The sequence below is a fragment of the Adiantum capillus-veneris genome, chromosome 5 (genome assembly GCF_014529385.1).
Source record: "Adiantum capillus-veneris isolate H3 chromosome 5, ASM1452938v2, whole genome shotgun sequence".
Classification (NCBI taxonomy): domain Eukaryota; kingdom Viridiplantae; phylum Streptophyta; class Polypodiopsida; order Polypodiales; family Pteridaceae; genus Adiantum; species Adiantum capillus-veneris.
Window position 1 is genome coordinate 65058445 of NC_140935.1, and position 25359 is coordinate 65083803.

A 25359-nucleotide genomic window follows, 5' to 3' on the forward strand; every position below is an offset into this window, starting at 1 on the left:
CAGAGTACAAGAGCGGTTAGGGTTTCACTCTCAGACTCTGCGTCCAGATGCTTTGAGAAGTGAGGCCCTCACCGCATATAAAAAGGTTACAAGGGATGCCCAAAAGCAGAGCCGCAAAAAAGCTTTCAGTTCAAAAAGCAATCTCCCTCTCTCTCAAGAGAGCAATTAAAATAAAAGCAAGTTCTCTTTTTCTCAAAGCGTAGCCCTAAAAAGCAAATTGCGTCTCCCTTGCATCTGCTTTTTGCTTCCGCAAATCCCGGAAATCCGTACTTGCTGCCACGTGGCATTCCCCGCCTGATTAGGGTTTCCAGAAATTAGGGTTTCTGAAAATTAGGGTTTTTGGCAGAAATTAGGGTTTACAGGAATTTTAGGGTTTCTGGCAGAATTTAGGGTTTCTCCTGTGGGTATCCACATCATCACTTTGTGACATACCCCCCTCTTGAAAGCATTGTAATCGACCGCGATTACGCCTGCAAAACTGACAAAAGCCATAAAGTGTCTTAACAGACACTTACCGTTAGTACCTACGTACTAGGAACACACATCTAGCACATGTACCAAATCGACAGTCACATCACACGACATCACATGACATCACCAGACATCACAGGACATCACATGACATTCAACATTCATTTGGATCTTAGAGCATGATTTATCTGCAATGTAGTGAGCAATCACATCTAGGTCCAATCGGGACCTCATTGATGTCCGATTGACTAACCCCTATTGCAACCATGTCTATTCGAGATCAATCAGACCAAAATGCTGCAGTCATTTCGTCTATCGGTTCGTGCAATTGGGAGAAGTCAAGAACAAATCAGTATCATAATCAAGAATTCCATTTCGTTAAAGTCATACAGCAGAATACTGTCAGCTTTCAGTATCCCTAAAGCTCAAAGAGACATCAGTGACTCTAGTATCTAAATCAAGGCATCTGTTGACAAAGGAGCGGAGCGACTCCCCTCTTGTGCATCCCACTGCACCAGATCTGCGGCCAAGCTGAATTCTGGGTTCCGTTTGGAATAGACTATGCTAAACCAAAAGCATCAAGGTAAAGTTTCACAATCTGAGGAGTATCCGCTAGGGCCTCCTCCTCCATCCACTTCGCATCCAATGCAGGATAGTTCTTGAACTTAACCAAGAACCGCCTTCGGACTTTACCTTTATTCTTCGTATCCTTATATGCCAAAATCTGTTCAAGAACAAGGATCTCCTCGTTTTCTTCCACTTCGGGTTGCTCATCAGGCTCCCCATCATCAGGCACATCACCCTTAAAAGGTTTCAAGAGACTCACATGGTCTGCATTGTGAATCCTCCAAGTATCTGGCAGTTTCAATCGGAAGGAGACATCATTTATCTTTTCAGTGATCTGGAAAGGTCCATAGTACCGCATACTAAGCTTTGGAAAAAGCCTCTCCTTTCCCTGTTTCTTTCGTAGGCGTGCCTTCTCAAAACGTAAGAGCACCCAATCATCCTCCTTCAATTTCATGTCGCGACGATGGCGATCCGCTGCCTTTTTCTGTTGTTCTTGAGACTTCTGCAAAGTCTTGCGAACCTTGGCAAAAGCCGTATCCAAATCTCGCGTATATTCATCCGCTTCAAAGATCTTATCTTTCGTGTTTAGGAAGGGTGGAACCTTCGCAGCACCTTCAACAATCTCAAATGGCGCCTTCCCCGTCCAAGAGTGTATCGTGTTATTGTAGGCAAATTCCACCAAAGGTAAGTACTTTTCCCATTGAGTCTTCTGATCAGAGATGTAAGACTTCAATAAATCTAGAACCACTGAATTTGCAATCTCAGATTGCCCATTAGTCTGCGGGTGGAACGATGACGAGAACTGCAACCGCGTGCCAATGTTCTCCGAAATTGCCTTCCGAAACAAACTCTTAAATCTAGGGTCTCTGTTGGAGACAATCCTCTCAGGCATGCCATGTAATCTGAAGATCTGGGCCGCAAACAATGTCGCTAAGTGATCCGGCTTGACTGTTTTCTTCAATGGAATGAAATGAGCCTGTTTGCTAAATCTGTCAATAACAGTCCAGATACCATTGTGACCACTCTGTGTTCTCGGGAGATCAAAAATGAAATCCATCGCAATACTTTCCCAGGGGCGGGTGGGTATGGGTAAAGGCTGTAACAATCCTTGTGCCTTATGCCTGTCAAACTTGACCTTCTGGCATACTAAGCAATTGCGCACAAACTCTTCCACATCCTTTTTGAGTCTCGGCCAAAAGAAGTATCTCTCTACCCCCTTCATGGTGGTAGCAATGCCGCGGTGACCTGTAAAAGGTGGACAGTGGCATTCAGTTATAACCTTTTCCCTCAACGACTGTGTAACACACAACATAGTCTTTCTCATCAAGTAGCCTTCCCAAAGGGAGTATCCAGATATTGTCTCCCCATCCCGTATACGTGTGAAAATATCTGCAAAATCTGTATCTGTGGCATACTGATCGACCATATCCTCAAAGCTCCTATGATGTATTGCGGAAATAGCCAGAACCAACGGCTTCCGAGACAAAGCATCTGCCAGCACATTCTTCTATCCCTGAACATGGACAATCTGGAAGTGAAAGTGTGACAAGATGTTCGCCCACCGCATCTGCTTTTCTGAAAGCTGCTTCTGTGACAAGAAGTAGCGCAAACTCTGATGGTCTGTAAAGACAGTAAAATCCGCTCCGAGTAGGTAATGCCGCCACTGAGTAAGAGCATGGATAACCGCCAAAAGCTCTTTCTCATATATCTTTGCTGTCATCTCCGGCCTAGAGAACCATCGGCTCTTGTAAGCAATGACATGGACTTCTTGCACCAAGACCGCACCCAGACTATGACCACAAGCATCACAATATACTTCGAATGACTTCTGCAAGTCCGGCAAAGTCAAAACTGGTCCCATAGTCAATTTCTCTTTCAATGTCCGAAAGGCAGTCACCTCTTTGGATCCCCACTAGAAAGGGACTCCTTTCTGTGTCAAGACATGCAAAGGGGAAGCAACCTCTGCAAACTTTCGTATGAACCGCTCGTAGTACGAACACAGCCCCAAGAAGCTTCTAACTTCATGGACATTCTTCAAATCAGGCCAATCACGGATAGTCTCTATCTTGGCCGGGTCCATTTGACTCCGGCTGCTGAGACAATGTGTCCCAAAAAGTGTATCTCTGGTAGGAAAAATTCACTTTTCTTTGCATTAATCACTAACTTGTGATCTCGTAATGCCTGAAAGACCTGAAGTAGATGATCTCTGTGTTCTGCCTCATTGTTGGAGAAAACAATGATGTCGTCAAAGAAAGTGCCAACAAATAGTCTGTACTCTCGAAAAATCTTGTCCATCATCCGGTTAAATGTCGTAGGAGCATTGATTAAGCCAAAAGGCATCATCAAAAACTCAAATAACCCAAAAGTAGTCCGAAAGGCTGTCTTGTAGACGTCTCCCGGCGCGATTCGGATCTGATGATATCCACTCTTCAAGTCAATCCTGCTAAAGCATGAGGATCCCTGTAACCTACCGAGTATATCATCGATCCTAGGAATCGGAAATCTGTTCTTGATGGTGAATTTGTTGAGAGCTCTATAATCGATGCACATCCTCCAAGATCCGTCTTTCTTCAAAACCAACAACACTCGAGAGCAATACGATGAAGTACTAGGCTGGACAAGACCTTTTTCCAAGAGGTCTTTCACTTGGTTAATAATTTCTTCATTCTGTGCTCGGCTCACACGGTAAGGTGGCCGGTTCGGTGGTGTGCTTCCAGGTATCAGATCAATGGTATGATCTTCAGGACGAGCAGGTGATAACTCTCTTGGTAGGCCCTCTGAGAAGCAACCGGTGTGAGAGTGGAGAAAATCTTTGCGTTCTTTATCAAGTTTAGACATATTTGTCCTATGCTTATCGCGCAATTCTTTCATAAAGATCGAGTAAACAAACAGACTGGATTTCATTGATTTTGAAATGGCAGAAGCCTATACAATAGGGACAGACTCGCCCGTCAGTTGAATATCAAGTACAACTGTTCTGCCCTTTTCTGTAGTCAAAGTCGCTTTCCTCGCCCGATAATTGACCACGGCGTTGTTCTTGTGGTACCAAGGAATCCCTAAGAGAACATCACAACCCTCCAAAGGCATTATGAAGAAGTCCTCATGCCCCAAATACCCCTGACAATGCAACCGAAGTTTGCCAATGACAAGTGTAATGGCTACGTCCCTGCCGGGTGTCGTTAGAACTGCCTCTGCAAGTGGTCCCATCCGATCGGGAGTAATCTCGAGCCGCACCGCCAATTTCGGTGAAATGAAGTTTGCCTTGGCTCCTCCATCAAAGAAAATCAGGGCCTCTTGATCTTACACTTTGCCCCAAGCTCGGCAAAGTTCTGTACTCTCATCCATGGTGTCGGGATCGGTACCCACAGAATCTGGAATCAATATTGTTTTCATCTTGCCTTTTCGTCCACGTTCCTCAGCTGCTCTCAAACTCTCAGGCCTGTCGTCGTCCTTATCATTCCGTTCTTTCTTTGCCTTTTTAGGGCACTTCGCGGAGATGTGTCCCTATTCCTCGCATCCAAAGCACTTCCCCTCCTTGATGGATCGAGCTCGCTCTTGAGGAGTAAGCTTGGGTCGTGAATCCTTTTTCTCTGGGTTGCTCTTTTTCTTTGTACTTTCATTCCAAGAAGTCTGTTCGGCTCGTTGTGTCATGTTCTCATCTGTGGGGTAAGTCAGACTGCCAGAGTGAATGGCAAAGCCCCGCTTCGCATGACTCATCAACTCCTGAATAGAAGTTGACTTCTACTCCAAGCTGTGATCTCGGATCTCTGTAGGTAGACCCAAGGTGAACCGCTCAATCTGTTCTCTGAACGAGATCTTCTTGAATGAAGAGGCGGGTAGAAAAGAGCTCCAGAATCTTTCACAATAAGCATTGATTGTATCTTTCTTGGTCATCCGAAGATGGTTCCAAGCAGCTCGTATATCTCGTTCAAAAATCTTCTTGCGTCAACCAAGAAGAAAAAAAAAGATTTTTAAATTTCAGCCATTTAACTGGCGCAGTCTTGTTTAAAAGAAGCGTGGACCACCAAGTACGAGCATTCCCCTTAAGGTAAGAGGTAGCTCTGGAGTGCTTTGAATAGCGTCCTTCCGCGAAAGCGATGTCAAATTGTTGTATAAAAGACAAAGCCTTTGAAGCATCTGAGTATCCTGAAAAAGTATCAAACTTGATCAAGTGGCCACCTTCCTTAAACTCTCGGACTTTCTTGCTTTTATCTTCGAGAAAGTCATACTGGTTGGTTTGTAAAAATTCTTCTTGTTCGCATAGAAGTTTCCATCATCAGAATCTGAGCTGTCTGTAGACGAGTCCTCAGTAGAACTGTTAGGCTCTGGGCGAGATTTAGCCTTCTTTGCCTTTTTCTTGCCCTTTCCGAAGCTTTGTTTCTTGCTTCGCTTTTTACCTTTTCTTTCTTCTTCGCTCGAATCTGAAGAGCTAGAAGAACTGTCAGAAGAAGAAGAAGAGGAAGAAGAACTGGGTACTCCTTCAAATCGAACACGCTTCTTTTGTTTCTTTGCCTTGTCAAAAGTCGACTAGCGACCCAAATATCTTGGGAAGTGAGTGCTTTTCTTCTGCTTTTTGCCGTGCTTTTTGGCTTTCTTTTGCGCGTCAAAAAGCTGAGCAATCCGTGCATCAACCACCTCTTGTAATTCCTTCTCTGAATACTGTTTGTGATCAGAAGGTTTCTTAAGAGCGGGTTTCAGGGGTGGTGTAGTGGTTTTCTGCCACTGTGCATGCACTTCTTGAAAAGAAGTCTCGCTCATATATTTTGCCAATTTCGGATCCTTCGCAAAACTGAGCATCATCTTTGTTGCATCGCCGATCAATTGACGACGCTTCATCTCTCTTTGCTCCGCTTGAGGAGGCCAAGGCGGGCCATACTCTCTGTCTGAATCCCCTTTGTGATCCCTGCTCGCATCTCCAGATGCAGAGGGAGTCGACTGATCCTTGCGTGAAGCCATGGGTGCCGCGGAAAAAAAATTTGGGGATCGGATTTCCCGTAGAAGAGAAATCGAAACTTGGCTCTGATACCATTGTAACAGACTTGGACACTCCAAGTCAAGAATCAATCGTGACAGCACCAAATAACCACTTCAAAGCAATTCACAAATCACAATAGATTTGCACTGGCCTGGCGGAGTTCCGTGCCTAGAGATATTGGCCCCAAAGACTGGCGCCCCTTTCGGTATTTCTTTATGTATTAAAAATCAATGTCAGAGTACAAGAGCGGTTAGGGTTTCACTCTCAGACTCTACATCCAGATGCTCTGAGAAGTGAGGCCCTCACCGCATATAAAAAGGTTACAAGGGATGCCCAAAAGCAGAGCCCCAAAAAAGCTTTCAGTTCAAAAAGCAATCTCCCTCTCTCTCAAGAGAGCAATTAAAATAAAAGCAAGTTCTCTTTTTCTCAATCCGTAGCCCTAAAAAGCAAACTGCGTCGCCCTTGCATCTGCTTTTTGCTTCCGGAAATCCCGCAAATCCGTACCTGCTGCCACGTGGCATTCCCTGCCTGATTAGGGTTTCCAGCCAGCAGTTAGGGTTTCTGAAAATTAGGGTTTACAGGAATTTTAGGGTTTTTGGCAGAATTTAGGGTTTCTGCTGTCGGTAGCCATGTCATCACTTTGTGACATCAGGTATGCATATGTGTCTGTGCCAGTCGAGTTGTGTTGAACTTGAATGAGATGGTAAAGGTGAGGAGAGCATGATCTATTGCTACACCAATAGTCATGGGCCCGACTATAAAGTCATGAATAGAGGGTATGAAACTGGGCTGAGCCAAAACATAGTCCACTGTGCTGGCCCCATGTCTATGACAAACGCCCTCTTCTTTCATTGTACCAAACGCCGAGAAGCAATCCGTGATTGCCTGTGAGTAATGACCCCTAGAGGTAGCTCCCTCTGAAGGCTCTCGTCTCTTTGCATTCCTCATCATACCAGCTATTTTGGGGTGTGCTCCGGAAACGTCGGTGCTGCCAGGCTCAGTATGGGGGTATGCCTCTGCTGCTGCATCCTGTAGTGTCTTTGTCAATATATAAGTGAGCTCCCCTAAAGGTCTTCCTGGATCCTCTGTGCATAAGTGTCTGTAGATACCATCTATGTAGACAGAATCAGTTTTTGAAGTAAATGTGTATCAGGTATGCATAGGTGTCTGTGCCAATCGAGCTGTGTTGAACTTGAACGAGACGGTATAGGTGAGGAGAGCATGATATATTGCTACACCAATAGGCCTGGACCCGACTGTAAAGTCCTAAATAGAGGGTATGAAACTGGGTTGAGCCAAAACATTATCCAATGTGCTGGCCCCATAATATCTGTGGAGGCCATTCAAGATGGCCAGTCCATGTGCAGTCCCCAAATCTGTCAAATATCCTCTGTATCTAGTGTGCTCTTCATCCTACGAACAGTTGACCAGTCCCATATTACTGACATCCAATTCTCTCAACATTTCCTCTGAGGTATCGTAGAAAGTTTTCTGAGACTGGTCCGTTCTGGCATTAAAGCCTCCCTGAAGAATGACATCTCCGTCCCTAGAGAACTTCCATATGTCCTCATCCAAGATGATGTAGGGTGACTGCCCCTTGGGCGATGCATAGTGAGGCCTGTTGATTCCTTCGGACAATACGAATGAGGGGTTGAAGCTCCTCCTTGAATAGGACCGCCACACCTCCCGACCCCCGTCCTCTATGCGTTGATCTCACATCTTGCCTACATGTAGTCTCCCAATGGTATCCTGTCACTCTAGGTAATGTGCCGCCAGGAGTCTGATGTGTTTCCGAGTAAAAAATAATGTCTCTTCCCTTAATGCTATCCTCAAATGTGCCTGCAGCTAGCTTCATTGATCCATTATAGTTCCATGCTGCCATTTTAAGGTTGGTCCCATAGGTCTCGCACCGTCATTTGGTGCGTTTGTCTAACACCACTAGTCTCCCTCCCCTGTAGAAAGCAATTTTCCCCTTCTCTCTCGCCGCCTTGCTATCTGGCATCAGCTCTTGCATGTGTGCTACCTGTGTGAGAGTGATGTCATCACCCAAAAATATCCGAGTTTGCTTGAGTGTTGGTCTCTTCTTCAGGAATTCCTTCCTAGCTTCTAGCGTAGGGAAACGTATAATAAATGCTCTTTCCTTGGGCCTTCCTTTCTCATCACTTCCCTTCTTGCCAACTCTCGAAGCACTTATGTGTGTGGGTTTAGATATACCCACGCGTTTCAAGAGCTCTTGTACCTCTTCTTCTACTTTTCCAGTGTCTTTGAGACCTATAACACGCAAAGGGCTCTAGTCTCTCTCTTTTGCTCCTCCTCAATGGTCATATTAATGATAGTGGATGTCGCTATGGCTTGAGGCATCTTGTCTTTCCCTTTCTTTGCGTCCTCCATCAACTTTTCAGCTTTATCAACCTTCTCTTGTGTTTTGAATAGGTGTTCCGTCCATGAAGAGGTTGTCCGTGCCTTCCACTCTTCCTCTTCCCAAAGAGTTTTCATCTGCTCCTTAATGCTTTCGAGCTCCTTTATCATTGAGGGGTGATTTTCTGCCTCCTTGCGAGGGTATTTTTGCAAGCTGAGAGGTCTGCCTTAAGTGCTTTGATCAATGCATCCTTTTCATTCACGTGTTCTTCCATTTTTTATCTCTAGGATTTAAACATAGCGAGTGCATCCTCTAATCTTATCTGCGTCATACATTCCATTATGTTCACTTCTGCCCTCACATCATGTTGACCTCTTTCCCTATTTCTTCCTCAAGTGCTGCATTTCGCTCATGATGTGGGGGACATCACTCTTGATGCCTACAGAATTACCTTGAATGTTTCTAGCCTTCGGAGCCTCATGGTGGTCGCCTCGGCTTTTTGTACCTCTTATTTTTCGTGGGTTTTCCTCGCTTTGAGGTTTCCCACGTGTAAATTCTATCAACAAGGTTTACAAAAAAAAAGTGTGTGTGTGTGTGTGATGAGCTCCCCTTCAGTCATTACGGGCTCTACTCTGATTGTTTGTGATTTACCGCTTGTAATTTTTTCTATGGGTTTTCCTTGTTCCGAGGTTTCACATTAGTAATTCAATTTGCCATTACTAAAAAAAAGTGTGTGTGTGAGAGAGAGAGAAATGAAATGTTATATTAAACGTCTTCAAAAGGCCAAAATGACGTATGAGACCAAACTGATACAATCCTCGTGGATCTAATCCAATGTCTGTGCACAAAAATAAAACGAAGCAAAGTGAAAGACTAAACTAAAAGACTAGAATCGTCAGATTGAAATCATCATCATCATCATCCATGCCATTAGGATGCCCGGCATCGGGCGTTGGCCAAGAAAGTATTGCATCAATCGCTGACGAGCTTCATGAATGTCTGCCTTTGAAAGCAGTCGTACTAGGCGTCTCCCATGTGGTGCTATAATAGTCTTGATTCTTTGATGGAGCCTTAGTCGATGCCGTGGTCGCCCCTTTAGAAGTGGGCGTCTAGCTCTCCCGAGCTCAATGGCTCTGTCCATTGATACACCTCTGCTAGAATGGGCTCTGAAGTGTGCTGTGAAGCATGCTCATCTAGCTGCTGAGTCCTTGCTCTAAAGAAGTTAGTGATCTCCCTTTGTGAATGTCTCCCATTGCCCGGTTCTCCTCAAGAGATTCTCCCTGTGTTTGTGTATCTCTAGCAAAAACAACCCGAGGCATCTCTGATGTGGATATCTCATGACGCTAGCCAACGGTCCAAAGCCCTCTCTGAATACACCGTGAAAGCGGCCTCGTATCTCATAGTATACCGGACAATGACAAATGTAATGTAACTCTATCTCTGGCTCTATATGACACAAGTGGCATACCCTGGCTTCTGCTGGTACTCTCCTAAATCTGCTAGCTGATGCGATGATGTGCACATCGTATCCCATAGGATAAATGAGTGTCCATATAGGCCGGTTTGATCACATATCCATCCTTTGTTAGTTGGAGGAGATGCTCTCTATACAAAGCCATCTTCGTGCCCAACTCTTGTGTCGGCTGTATCCATATGCTCCTGGTATCTAGCTGGTATCTAGTGGTCTCTGCCGTGTGAGAGATAGGGAGGGTGCATCCAAGGAATACTGGAAAGGTGGCAGTCTATCCATGTTGAAGCCATGTGATTGAAGCCATGATGTCATCTGCCCATACCAGCATGTTGTGTCCCCGTGTAGCGCTAGCTGTCCTGATGACTCGAGGGCTAGCCGAGCTTATCTGTCTCTGTGGAGGCCCTATAAATTATGCATGAAGAAAATTGATCTAGTAAGGGCCTCAACTACGAGAGGGGGGGCAGCAAGCTCAGCTCAAATAATCTCGTGTGGCACTGAGGCCTTAGCCCAAATCATCCGAGAGATCATAGAGACTAGAGGCCTCTCCATACATCTCCAACCATCAGTGCTACCAGATCTACCCTGGTGGTCCACTGAGGGCCCCCAAATCTGAACCCCATAAACCATAGCTGAAGCCACTAGAGTGTCAAAAGACCATAGCTTTGTTCGAGGTTCCTGAAACTAAACCCGCGAACACATCTTCTCCAGTCCTCCCAAGGCTGCATTATCTCCCGTCAATCTAGTCTCTGCTGCTCTCCTCAATGAAAACACCGGTCCACTGAAGACTACCGCAAGATAGGTGTATGCATCTATATAGTCCACCGTCTCTTGGCCATATGTAAAAGTGGGTGATGACCTCTTGACCCACTGTGGTGTGGTGTAAAACACCATAACCTTGATTTTCCTTAGGTTAACAGACAATCCACTATCGTGGGCAAATGTGGACAAAGCATCTAAATGACGCTGCATCCCCTCCGGGGAGTCGGAAATCAGCATATAACAATAGTGGGATCCATGTCCCTGCCAACTGTGCTCGTCTATTACCATCCCTCTCAATGTAGTCAGCAAGCTCATCCACGTACATGCCAAATAGTGTAGGAGATAGCAGGCAACCCTGTTTCACCCCAATAGTGGAGTGAATCAAATAAGAAATTCCCTCTGGAGAGCGTACATGCCTCACTACTGACTTGTATAGAGCCATGATCCCCCATATCCACTCTCTGGGTACCCCCATCTCCTACAGTCTACGCATCAATCTAGCTTTTGGCAGTGTATCGAAGGCTTTGTGGAAGCGCACAAAGCAAAATAGAGCCGTCTCCAACGTGATCTCCCCTATTTAATAATGGTTTTGGGTGTCAGAATATGGTCAAGAGTAGAGAAACCTCTCTTGAAACCCACCCGTCCACCTGCCCGCACACCCTCTCTCTCTCTGCCCATCTACTCAACTGTTGCTCAAGGATGGATGCGTACAACCGTGCCAATGTGTGTCCAAACATGATAGTGCGGTAGTTACCTGGCTCCATAGGGTCCCTTGACAGGAAGATAGGTACGATCCTGGACAAACTCCAAGTATCAGGTAGGTCCTCGCACATGGCACGGTTGAACATCGCTGCTAGAACCTTTGCAAGAAAATCTCTGGCATGTATAAAATGCTCTATTACGAGGCCATCGTGATCATATGCTCTCCTAGTCTTCATCCAGTCACTGGATTTCTTTATCATCTCGGTGGTAAAGAAAGCGCATGTATGTGGGCATGGCTCTGGCGGATTTGGAAAAGGTGGCTGGCCCTAGACCGTGTAGACCCCATACCTCTGTAGAAGTGATGACCGGTGGGGGCGAGTACTCTTGGAAGAGTCTCCATGCCTCGCTTGAATCCTAGCTCAAAAACAACTGATATAAATCCTGCTCTAGCCGAGTTGAAACGCCCTCTTCTTCTGTCGTACCAAATACCGAGAAGCAAATCCTGGCTGCTTGTGAGTAGTGACTCCTAGAAGTACCTCCCTTTGAAGTCGGGGGGCTCTGGTCTCTCTGCAATCCTCATCATACCAGCCATTTTGGGGAATGCTCCTAGAACGTCGTCGCTGCCCAGGCTGTGTGTGTGGGTATGCCTTTGCTGCTGCATCCTGTAGTGTCTTTGACAATATATAAGTGAGCTCCCCTAGGGGTCTCCCCGGATCCTCTATGCATATGTGTTTGTAGATACCATCTATGTAGAGAGAATCAGTCCCCGAAGTAAAAGTGTATCGGGTATGCGTAGATCTCTTTCCAATCAAGCTGTGCTAAACTGGGATGAGACAGTAAACGCGAGGAGAGCATGATCTACTGCTACCCCTATAGGGCTGGGCCCGATTGTAAAGTCGTGTATAGAGGGTAAGAAACTGGGCTGAGCCAAAACATAATCCACTGTGCTAGCCCCATGTCTATGAGGAAAACAAGTGAACCCACTCGACGCTGTAAATCTCTGGAGGCCATTCAAGAAGGCAAGTCCATGTGCAGTTCCCAAATCTGTCAGATATCCCTCATATCCAGTGTGCTCTTCATCGTGCAAACATTTGGCGTATCCCATATCACTGACATCCAATTCTTTCAACATTTCCTCTGAAGTATCATAGAAAGCTGTCTGAGATTGGTCCATTATGGCATTAAAGTTTCCCAAAAGAATGACATCTACATCTCTAGAGGACTCCCATATGTCCTCATCCAATATCATGTAGGGTGACTGTCCCTTGGGCGATGCATAATGAGATGTGCTAGGGGCAAAATGGCATAGTGCAATTTGAGTGGCCTCCCTGTCTCCACTCTCACTCTGACCCACATATATCTGGCCTGCTCATCTCTCCGGACAATACAAATGAGGGGTTGAAGCTCCTCCCTGAAAGAGAGAAATGATGAAATGATATATCAACGTCTTCAAAAGGCCAAAATGACCTATGAGACCAAGCTGTTACAACATAGTGAATCTGATACCATGTCCGGAATCAAAAAAGAACTGAAACAAAAATACAACTACTACAAACTGGGGCTACATGGATGTCCCAGCTAATACAAAAGGTGCCCAGTACACTGTGTAATACAATGAGGGGGGGGGGAGATATGGTAGAGATCCATCCTCATCCGCACTCTGAACATCGAGAAAGTATGGCTCGAATCCTCTGCTGTAATCTTCGTCGATATTGTGTAGCTCCTCTCCTCAATCGCGGTCGTCTAGATCTCCCTAGCTCCAATGCTCAGCCTATGAGAATGCCAGTAGTGGTAGTGTGAGTGCGGGCATAGCTCTGCAATGGTGGTTGCTCCTCTGGGTGTCCGATATCTAGTGTAAAGAAATCTGGAATCTGTCTCTGGGACTGTCTCTCTCTATCTCTCCTCAGTAAAGTGTCTCTATGCCTTTGTAACTCAAGCATAGTTACCCGGAACGGGAAATTGGAACGGGGAACGGGGAACGGCAACATGCATGAAATGCTATTCCCTGTTTGGGATACTCACGTCTAAAACACGGAACGGCAATCCGGAACGGGAAATTGGGATGGGAACGGGGACCTAAAAATGGCCATTCCCTGTAACTATGAACTCAAGTAGATACAGTCCAAGACATCTCTGATCCTCATAACTCATGACCCTAGACAGAGGCCCAAAACCCTCTCTGAATAGACAATGGAAACGGCCTCGTATCTCATAGTACACTGTGCAATGGCATATGTAATGTAACTCTGTCTCTGGCTCTAGATGGCATAAGCGGCATATCTTGCTATCTGATGGTATCCCTTTGAATCTGCCAGTCTCAATCTCAAGCTGATGTGAGGATGTGCGTATCTGGCCAATGGCACAACGCAAACCATGAGAAAGATGTGTGTCCATATAGCTAGGTCGAATCACAAACCCATCCCTTGTGAGGTGGAGAAGATGCTCTCTATAGAAAGCCATCTTCGTGCCCAACTCTTGTAGCGGCTCTATCCATGTCCTCCTTGTGTTGAGCTGGATCAGATCCTGACGAATGAGTCTAGTATTCTCCACCCGAGTCAAAGATATCAAGGGTGCCTGTAGAGAGTACTGAAAAGGAGGCAGCCTGTCCATTGTGAAGCCATGTGTCTGAAACCATGATGTCATCTGTGCATACCAGCATGATGTATCCCCCTGTAGAGCTAACTGTCTGGAGGACTCTAGGGCCAACATGGCATATCTATCTCTGGTAGTATCCCATAGGCTGTGTACAAAGGAGACTGATCTGGTAATCGCCTCAATCTCCATAGGGGGGGCAGCTAACTCCGTTCGAATGAGATCATGCGGTACGGAGGCCTTGGCTCTAATCAGCCGAGAGATATAGATACCAAGGGCCTCTCCATACATCTCCAGCCTTCCTGGCCTACAGAAGGTCCCCAAACCTGCACCCCATATAGCATAGTAGAGGCGACCAAAGTATCAAAGAGCCATAACTTTGTCCTAGGTTCGTGGAACTGATAGAGAGAGAGAGAGAGAAATGAAATGAAATGTTATATTAACGTCTTCAAAAGGCCAAAGTGACCTATGAGACCAGAAAGTCACAATGTGGTGGATCTGATACAAAGTCAGAGTCAAAGAGAGAGAGAGAGAGAGAGAAGAAGAAGAAGAAGAAGAAGAAGAAGAGGAGAAGAGAATTAAAGAGAATGAAATGAAATGTTATATTAAACGTTTTCAAAAGGTCAAAATGACCTATGAGATCAAACTGATACAATCTTGGTGGATCTAATCCAATGTTTGGGTATAAAAATGAAAACGAAGTAAAGTGAAAGAATAAAATCATCATCATCATCATCAATGCCTGAGGGTGCTAGGCATTGGGCGTTGTCGGAGAAAATTGAAGTTGAAGGAAGGTGATTGGGTGCTCTTACTTTTTGAGAAGGCTCGCGTAAGGAAACGAAAAGGGAAAGAAGCGACTTTTTCCAAAGCTCCGCATGAGGTATTATGGCCCTTTCCAGATCCAAGAAAAGATAACGATGTATCCTTCAGACTCAAGTTGCCAGACACTTGGAAGGTTCACAATGCTTTTCATGTGAGTCTCTTGAAACCCTTTAAGGGTAAGGTGCCAATTGACAGGGAGCCTGATGAGCAACCTGAAGTGGAAGAGAGCGAGGAGATACTCATCTTGAATAGATACTGACCCATAAAGAAAGAAAAGTGAAATGTAAAGTGATTCAGCGGTTATTAGTGAAATTCAATAACTATCTGGCATTGGATGCCAAGTGGATGAAGGAGGAGGACCTAGCAGATACTGCTCAGATTTTGGAACTTCACCTTGAGGCTTTCGGCGTAGTTGCGACTATTCCAAAAGATCCCACAGATCAGCAGGATTGAATTTGGTGCAGATGGGAGTGCACGAGAGGGGAGTCACTCGCTCCTTTGTTGGAGATTACCTGGATGGAATAAAGTCACTGATTTCCCTTTGGATTTCAGGGATACTACTGTGCTGACAGTATTTTGCTGTATAACTTTACGAATAAGAAAATTGAAAATGGGAATTCTCGAACTTGAATTTGATTGATGTGTATTCTCTCATGTGATTTTGTTTGAGTGCAGGATTGAAAGACAAAATGACTGCAACATTTTGCTCTTGAGAATCTATAGACATGATCGCAATAAGAATTAGCTAATCCGACATCAGTGAGGTCCGGTGTGGATCTAGATTTGATTGCTAAATACATTGCGAGGAATCACGATCTTAGATCTGGAATCGATTTTTATGTGACTGATATCATCTGCATGTGCACTGACTGAGTTGTCTTTGTGCAAGTGCTAGATTTGTGTTTGTCTAGTGCGTCGGTACTTAGAGTCAGTGTCTATCAAACTTGTAGGACACCCATCGAGCCCTTGCATTTATAGAGCAGTTTGACATCGTCTTTTCAAGAGGCCGTCAGAACACTCCAAAGTAGGACTGGCAGTGTCTTATATGAAGGGTAATGCCAATGCAGAGCTCATGAAAGCTCAAGTTATGAACCTTTACAAAAGAATGCTTGAAACATACTTAGCACTTGAATATTTTTGTAACATACATTAGTCATAGAAGCATACGTTTTCTTGTGGAAATAGTATATGCAATTGTTATAGCACATGATTTTGGTGAGGATGCATGGCTGTGCATGCACACTCCGTAATGGCTGAATGTTTCTGTCTTTTGGTGTTTAGTAATCAGCTGTCAGAGCTCACAAACGAGCTTGCTGAATTTCGCACTTTGCGGAATCTGAAATTGGGCAAGAATCACTTTCAAAGTCTGCCACCAGTTGTGCTCCGATTTGCAAAAATTCAGGTCAATTTATTGCAACTATCCATTGTGCTGCATTATGCTATTCTCTGAAGTTAGATTGACTGTGAGTTTCCGATCAGGGATAATGTTTTGATTGCTCAGTTTTGGCTTTGAAATATTTTTGTTTTGACAGGTCTTAGATCTCTCGGAGAATGAGATGAAGGAACTGGATCTAGGCATACAGTTCTTAGTATCTTTGAGAGAGCTCAATTTCTCAAAGAATCAGTTAATGATGCTCCCCAATTTTTGGAGCCATCTCACCGTTTTGGTGGTTTTAAATCTTGGTAATGTAGCCATTTCTTTTTTTTGGGTTCAATGAAGAAAAAGGTCATCATATGGAAAACACACCTTGAGAGCACAAGCCCCAATGCAAACTACAAACAATGTTTTACCAGGAAGAGCAACAGGCTAGCACATGAGTTGTGTACTTACAAGGCTAAAGTTTAGGCTCAAGCCTAAAAGATCTTCTAAGCTGAAACGAAGCCTTATCCTTTTTTCAAGCTTCAGCTAGAGATGGAAAGTGCGTCTTCAATATCAAGTCAACCTTTCAATTCTGCTACGGATAAGCATTGAACTTTGGCAAGTCTTTTGCTAAAGGCAATTCGTAGGCAAGGTTATATCCAAACATGTGCAGACTTGTTCCGTGGAAAGGTTGATCACATCTGATGGTATATCAAACAACCAAAAGTATAGAATCTTTAGAGGGCCTTTAATAGATGCTTAAAGAAACCCCATTACTTTTGAGCACACGGATCCCATGATAATAGCATTATCCCCTTAGTTCCTGCTTAGGCTCACACACTTTTTTTGGGGTAAAACTAATTTTTCATCTGATTAGAGGAATGTACAAGATATGGCCAATCAAAATGGGTGAAGCCATGTCAAAAAGCTAGAAACAGTCATAGAAAACCTCAAATTGCTGAAGTAAGATGTCTCCCAAATGGAAACAATTGTGAAGTGACTGAAGGAGCTCAGTATCCAAGTATGGGTATGGTAGAGCTAAAGAATTTCTACTACAATGAAAACCCGATGGAGGCGATTGTGTGTATGATTAACAGACCAAAAGGCCCAGAATCGCATTTGGCAAGAAAATATTTGTACTTTGATAATGGTGGATTCAGTTGACCAAACATCCAGATGAATCTTTCCAAAATGGCCGGGCGGGAAACAAGATTGAAGCTTTGTGTAGCCTCATGAATGCAATGCCATAACGTAAGAGTAGCTCAGCACATTGGTGGCACCGGAAACATACAGAGGAAGCAATATGCCGACTTGCTAGGACCCAATAGGAAGCGTTCTTGTGAGATTGTGCAAAAAGAAAACCCACTGTTAAAGAGGCAATTTTAACTTCCAAGTGTTTTGTAGACTACGTTTCCACCAACTAGGAGGTTTGCACAAATTTCATAACCGATTACCATGCTCCAAAATCCAAGGTGGGGGGAATGAGCAAGAGTTGTACTGGGGGCAGAAGGAGCAGCCCTGGCGATCAAAACACCAATCTTGAAAACTCTCCGTAATCTTTAGGGGAGGATTTGGTTGTAAAGGTGTAATAATCTAAGTAATAGCTTTGCATTCCCGAAAGCCACATTCGAACTGCCTTAGGAAATGAAAGAACTGTAACATCCACATCAACCACATCATCAAATGACGTATACCAATCACAAGAGGGATCTTATGCTTTCCTTGGATAGGCCAAAGCTAATGAATGTAGAAATACTTTGCTCTAATGTATACTCTGAGAGCACCCTAAGTTTCCCATTTGTGGCGGTCTTCCACACCCCAGTGGAGATAGTGCTTTCCAATTGACCTGACACCAGACCATGATGTGTCTATTTCTCTCTCCAACAGGATCTTCATTTCTCTTTCATCCATCTTTCACACGGTGAGAGAAATCGGGTATACAAATAGGAGATATGACAGCTTTACATTAAAAAGACATGGGATTAGACCTAGACAGCCTCTTTTCCCAAAGATGCTGTATTATGGGGACCAGTTCTTGACTATAGTGGAGAACTTGTTCATGCTGAGACCAAATTATATGGACACATACATGCCACGTAGTGCCCAAGTGGTGATAGGATAGCCCAGAGTTTTATCGTAGACTAGAGATACTTCTCTTACACACCCACCACTCTTGCACATGGTGTGCGCCTATTTGTCAAAATATTAATCACCTTTATAATCTCATATAAAATAAAGAGGCCCTCCTAGACCCCATCCTCTTCCTAATGGTGGGCTCTTGACCTTGTAGCGTGGATAGTGTGTCGTGCTCTCTACACTGAGTGCTCCTCAGTGCAATGTGCGTGACATCTCACTCAAATCAAAATGGAAACAATAGATAATAGCAAATCAACACAGAGACACAACAGCAGACTAGAAAATATGGACTCAACTATCTCAAAGGAACCGATACAGAATCTGGCGTGGCAGCACACTCAGACTCAGCCCATAACTCACGGGTACAATGGGGGTGTCGAGGCTCAGATGTGCAGGGATGGTGTAGACGTGCTGTGTATAGACTCGCTACTCTAGACGACGACGCTGGACCATATATGAAGAAGATAATCGTGATGACCCAACAACTACTACTCACATGTACCACCATAAGAGCCACCAACGGCTCATAAATGTCAGCCAACTAAGTCTATCTCCAACTGAGTGGTGGCCACGATGTCCACTAGACCACCGCTCGTATCCCTTCCATGTGTCACTGCCAGACCAGACCAACTGTACTAACTGTGTGTCCTGTGAAAGTGACACTGTAGCCTGCTACAGGTTGCCCGCCACAAGACCGCTCATGATCTCGGTGAGAGGAATATTGAAAAACTGTGAAAGAAAACCACTAGGTACTGCATTTGTACATCTTTCGTGAAGCAGGTGCTAGGCCCCTGACCTTACGTGCCTCAAAAGTGGAGTTAAAAACACTGCAATGCTTGCAAATGCCTTAAGCCTTTGAATAGGCAGGAACCCAGTATGATTGCATAGTCCAAGAATCCCAATTGGCAAAACAGAATGAGGCTCCACAACAAAGACATATGCTCGGTTTGGATCCAGCGCATCTTTATCCTCCATAACCATAGTGGGAGGAAAATGACCTGGTCCATGCTTGCAGATGAACCTTGCAACACTTTCTGCAACAGCACTCTTCTCCAAAAGAGGATGACCATAAGCCCGAGAAACATTGCAAATAAGATTAAGCTCCATAGTGATGGCAGAACAAAAAGCATTGACAGCAACATGATGGCAACCAGGTGAATGCTTGAAAGCCACAAGGAAATAGAGGCTCTTCAGCTTGCTCGTCTGCTGTGCTTGGATTACAAAGAACTTGCTCTCCCCCTTTGTGTCGCTCTCCATCTCCTGTGAACAAGCAAACAAAGCGAGAGGGCTGCTTTAAACACTGTATAGGTACTTGGGGGAGAGGGTGAGGAGAAGCGGGGGAGAGGGGAATTTTTTGGCCATGTATGGGCATGTGCAAGGGGTGGGTAGGGGGCGAGGGCTGGGTAGGGGCGAGAGTGAGTTAGGGGTGGGGGGGTTGAGGGGTGGGTAGGGGGTGAGTGAGTGTGAGGGGGAGGGTAGGGGCGAGAAAAAGAGTGTAGGGGCGAGGGCTGGTTAGGGGGGGAGGGGGGGGGGGGGACGAATTGGGTAAGGAGAGGGGCGAGTTGGGAGAGAGGGTAGGGAGGCGAGTTGGGGAGGGAGGGGGGCGAGCTGGGTAAGGAGAGGGGCGAGTTGGGGAGGGGTTAGGGGGGACGAGTTTGGGAGAGAGGGGGACGATTTGGGGATGGGCGAGGGCTGGTGAGGGGGGGGGGTGGGGGACTAGGGGCGAGGGGGACAAGGGCTGGTGAGGGGGTGTGAGGAGGCAACTAGGGGCGGGTAGGGGGCGAGGGTGAGTGGGTAGAGGGGCAAGGGGTGGTTAGGGGGGCGAGGGAGAGAGTGTAGGGGCGAGGAGGGATTGGTAGGGGGCGAGGGTGAGTGTATAGGGGGTGAGGGGTGGTTGGGGTTGGGTTGGGTGAAGGGGGAACAGGGTGGGTACGGCAAGTGAGTGTGAGGGGGTGGGTATAGGTACTTTAAAGGTTGTACATAGAGCATAGAGCAGTGTCGAGAAGCGAAAGCCTATCGATCAGAAGAAATACTGAGTAAAAGATAGCCATACACGCACTAATCTTCCCCGAAGTTTGACACCCCGCGCTTTCAAAAACATCTGCTAATGAGTCTAATCTTACCCGCTGTGACACGAACTGTAGCAAATGTGATTGATCAGTCTGCATATGATCTAGCAGTGCCGGTGGGGCTTCAAGGACTACAAAGTTTGGTCCCTTTATGGGGTCTTGAGTGGGCACTGCTGAAGATTGCACTGTAGGTGAAGAATTTGCAGCGTCTAGTTGTAGAAAGAGAGGCCATTCGTTGGAGTGGCATCCACTTTGAAAGCGACCTTTGTGTTGTAACTTGCCTTGAAGAAGCTTGGTGGGGGGTAGTATAGCAGACACAGAGGATAACTTTGGTTTGGTCGGAGAGTCAGACATAGACATAGATGGGGTTGAGTTTGAGGTGTGTCGGAACTCCTATAGATCTTCTACATTGGCTGCTGGCTTCGACGGCTCGTTGAGCTCATCTTCATCTGAAAATGTGGAGGAGTTTGTATCCTCGGGCAAAGGCAAAGGTTGAATAGAGACTCCATAACAAGACATAGACTTGGTAGCTTCCAACCACTCCAGCAGATCATCTGAACCGTCAGGTGGAGTAGGCTGTTCTTGTTTAGGGTTGGTTTCCATTGACAAAGAAACTTGATGCACAACGGGATCCATGCCTCCTTCTAAGCGAATGGGTTGCATCGGGGAGCTAGGAGTATGTATCCACATGGCATTGTTTCCCCAATCATGAAGTGCTTTAGTGTGTCGCAGCCATGGTCTACCAATGAGCAAGGGAAATCCACCCTCAACCTGGGGAAGACGAATCACAACAAAATCCAAGTTAAAAGTAAAGCTTTGTACATGCAGGGGCACATTGTCCACTATGCCCACTGGGTAGACTTTCCGTTGGTCGGCCAATGTAACTGTGAAGGGAGCAAGGTGAGTAGGCTGTAGACCTATAGCTAACATAGTGAACTCGGGCATCAGGTTGATGCTAGATCCACCATTCACTATCACTCCTGAGAATTGCCGACCCAAGACGGACACTGTCAGGCGAGGGCTTATATAATCAGTGAGGGAAGCAACGGGATTGGATATCATAAAGGACTTTGATGGTCGCACTGGGAGGTGCCCGCCACTAGGACTTGCTCTGGGGTAAAGTGACTGAATAACAGCAAGGGTGTCACTTCTAAACTCGCATCTAGTCGCAGCATGTCATAAGAGGGACACTTGTTGGAAGGTGTTCTTCAAGACTGTCTCCACTGTAAGCTTTTCTTGTTCTACCAGTGGTTTCTCTGGTACCTTGATCTTATGTAGATCGGAAACTGCTTCCAAGAAAGCTTCATCAATCTCGGAGAGCAAAGATTTGGATTCTTTCATGGCACTGGGGGATGGCTTGTTAAGAGCTGAAGGTAGGGTATCCATTGCTGTGAGAATGTGTGGGGGAGTTGAACTTGCTGGAATGTTAAGACCGAGAGCGGCTCTCTGGGTCCGAGTGAGGACACCTGATGGCTCCTCTACCAACTGCAACTTATTTTGAGGGGTAACCACGTGGGTAGAAGGGGGCGGCTGAGGAACGGTGCTAACTGCTATCAGATTGAGCTTGCGAAAGGTAAACTCATTCTGGCTTTGACTTGGGTTCGAAGCCGTGGATGCACAAATTTTAGGGCAATCCTTACTGTGGTGATTCTTCGTTTCAGGGCAATGACGGCAGGGAGGGTACCCTTCTGGCAGAGGGCATTTGCTTTGGTAATGACCATATTCCTTGCATCTGTAGCACAAAATGGGCCGATTCAATGGGCCAGTCGAAGGGCAAGGTTGTCTTTGCTCCTGGTGCATGGAGTTGGAGGTGGAAGCATAGAAACTTTGAGGTGATGAGGGAGCATGGGTATGATAAAAGCTCTGAGAGGGAAAAGTGATCTACATACCTTGCATAGGAGGGGCTGTCAACAAAGGTGGCATGTGATGTGGATGGCCACAGGGAGAAACCATGTTGGAGGCAGGTGCTAGCCCTTGTTGAAGCCTAGGACCAAGACTTTGCTGCATTTGTCGCAATCCCTTGAGGTAGTAGCAGTCCTTGTCCTCATGTCCAGACTTTTCACAAAAGTGGCAGTAAACCCGAAGCGGCATTCATGTGGAGGATGCCCTGGAGAGCGGCATGAGGTACACCAGACCATAGCCTTATCTCTTGCTGAGACTTGAGCTCCTCTAGCTCACACTTGATCTGTTCCAATGCCTCGTGATGTGCAGGCTTCTCCTGTCTAAGAGAGAAGGACCTCTCCTCTTGAAGAGCTCTCTGTAACTCTAGAGCTTCCAGTTTCCTGCGTAAAGAAGTTAAAGGATCCGAAGGACTTTCAAAAACACTGAGGGGGTCTCTACCTTAGGAGAGTTGGTTAAAGGCTTCCTAGCTCCTTCTATCCTAGTAGCAGCCATGACAAACTCCTCCTGAGTGGCGTCAGGTCGGAGACTCTCTTGTACTTTTTGCTAGGAAGTTTTGGGAAGAGCCTTCTCGACTCACTTCTTAACCATAAAATCCCCTGGTTGTTGAGGAAGCTTGATAACCAGAGTCTTGGTTTTAGTCATGAGTTTTGAAAAAGTCTCCTTTGGCTGGAGCACCATGTTGGCCAACTCATCCAAAACCTTTTCCTGGTAGTCACCTGGCTTGAATGCTGTACAGAACTGTTGTCTTAAAGCTGCCCAAGTTGCAAAATGGTTCTTTGCAAATTGACTGTACCATTTGTCTGCTAAGCCATCCAAGGTAGATGGAAAGAGTACCAAATAAGCATCTTGTCTATTAAGACCATGACCTCTACAGAGAGATACAAAACTCCTTGCATGGTCGTTTGCATCTTCTGAGGAGAGTCCCTTGAAAGTAGGAAACTTGATGTTTACCTTGGCTAAAACACTGGTCAATGCCTCCATGGCCTCTTGCTCAGGAGCCTGTTTCTCAATAGCTTGCTGTAACAAAATGGGAGAGAGTTTTTCTGGGGAAGGTGACTTGGAAGATGTAGAACCGGATGGAGGAATTGATGATGCCGTATGTGGAGGTATGGGTGATGAGGTTGGTGGACTTCTACTAGGTACCAACAGTTGACGTCTTCTGGCCTAGTACTTCAGAGGATTCAATAGTGCGCTTTGACGCTCTAATGACTGCCTTGTATGTGTCATGCAGTGACCACAAACCCAACCAAGCTTTGGGCAAGAAGACCTTTAACTGGCTGAACACAGGTCTAGACTCTACTAGACCAGGGCGAGTGACTAGACCACCTGGCTGGACCAGGGACGATGGACCAGGGACGAGGAAGGACTAGATCAGGACGAGAGCTGGTTGGACCAGAGCGAGAGAGGACCAGACCAGCAGGCTGCACTGTGCAAGGCGAAGTAGGCGAGGATAGGTAAAACCCAACTAGCTCCTCGATTTGCACCTCAATAGAGAGTGAGACTTCAATTGAGGTCCCACCGGTCGTGCCAAAAATGAGAGCACCTGTAGCGCGGATAGTGTGTCGTGCTCTCTACAGTGGGTGCTCCTCAATGCAATGTGCGTGACATCTCACTCAAAACAGAATGGAAACACAGGAAACAATAGATAACAGCAAATCAACACAAAGACACAACAGCAGACCAGAACATATGGACTTGACTATCTCAAAGGAACCGAAACAGAATCTGGCGTGGCAGCACACTCAGCTCCAGCCCAGAACTCACGGGTACAATGGGGGTGTCGAGGCTCAGATGTGCAGGGATGGTGTAGATGTGCTGTGTATAGACTCGCTACCCTAGACGATGACGTCGGATCATATATGAAGAAGATGATTGTGATGACCCAACAGCTACTACTCACTTGTACCACCATAAGAGCCACCAACAACTCATAAATGTCAGCCATCTAAGTCTATCTCCAACTGAGTGGTGGCCACGATGTCCACTAGACCACCGTCCGTATCCCTGCCACGTGTCACTGCCCAGCCCAAAGAGTCCGTCCAGTGTGAACCAGACCAGACCAACTGTACTAACTGTGTGTCTTGTGAAAGTGACACTGAAGCCTGCTGCTATACAGACCTCATACCCACTCATGCACGGAATCTTACACTAGGTTGATACGGGCGTTGATACGGATGTCTCTAGCTAGGTACAAGCATATCATGATTCTACTCCTTGAGCATATCCATAGACTTAGAGCTCCATCCATCATCATCAACATCACCCTCACACATGGATGCACTACCCTCACTTCCCAGTCTAGTTTGCTTGGGCAGCACTTTATTTTGTACTGTTTTTCCTTTTATCTGGATAGCCAGAGGATACACTCATCTCTCATAGGCCAACTTTGGCCTCTAGAAGACGTTACAACAAGCCTTCTTTCTTTCTTTTTTTCTTTTTTTCTCATTGGATGCTGTGTTTCAGCTAAAAACAGGCTTATGGAGCTGCCTGAAGCTTTGGGATCACTACGAAGTCTGCAACGCCTGGACATAAGTGAGAATCTTTTGTCATCTCTTCCGAAGGCATTGCAACATCTACAAGAGCTAGTCACTTTGGATGCTCATGGAAACCATTTGGTGGAGGTACCACCATCTCTTGGGTTGCTGAAGAATCTCATAGAGTTTGATTGCAGTGGAAACCCCTTCTCAGATCCCATCAGCCCATTCTACCATCAGGTTAATAGCTTCAATCCATTTTATTAGCATGTGAGGTAATTGTGAAAGCATGTTTCAAAATTTATGGCATTCTTGCTTAAAAATCATGCTACAGGGTGAAATAAAAGTTCATTATCTAATTGGGTGTTGAAATTTCAAGCAGGGCTTTGAGAAGTTTATGGATTACCTTCGTAACCTTCACGAGCTTCAACAGTTAGAAGAGCTGATACGCCAAAAACCAGAGGGTCAAATTCTTGGTATTACTTACTTTTCTCTCAGCTTGCAGGCAGTGTACTTACTAGTGTGCTGCAAAAACTGAATATAACAGATTTATGCCTGTTTTCCATCTTCTAGTCATTTGTCAGTTTTCATTTTAGAAGGGATTGACGTATCCAGATGAAAAGTTTGAAAAATAACCACTAAGTGGCTTTTTGGAATTGATCCTAATTTCTCCTTGGAAGTTAAGAGGATGCGGCTGATT

At 45.7% G+C, this 25359-nt stretch overlaps 1 protein-coding gene across 1 annotated transcript in view; it reads left to right on the forward strand.

The window, feature by feature from the left end:
- The window catches only part of LOC147457446 (dynein regulatory complex subunit 7-like), a 318156-nt gene that overhangs the window by 44594 nt on the left and 248203 nt on the right, over positions 1-25359 (forward strand). The window contains exons 3-6 of the mRNA XM_086512336.1: positions 16000-16120; positions 16251-16401; positions 24649-24899; positions 25042-25135. Of these exons, the coding sequence (XP_086368462.1) occupies positions 16000-16120; positions 16251-16401; positions 24649-24899; positions 25042-25135 (617 nt within the window). The remainder of the gene's footprint in view (positions 1-15999; positions 16121-16250; positions 16402-24648; positions 24900-25041; positions 25136-25359) is intronic.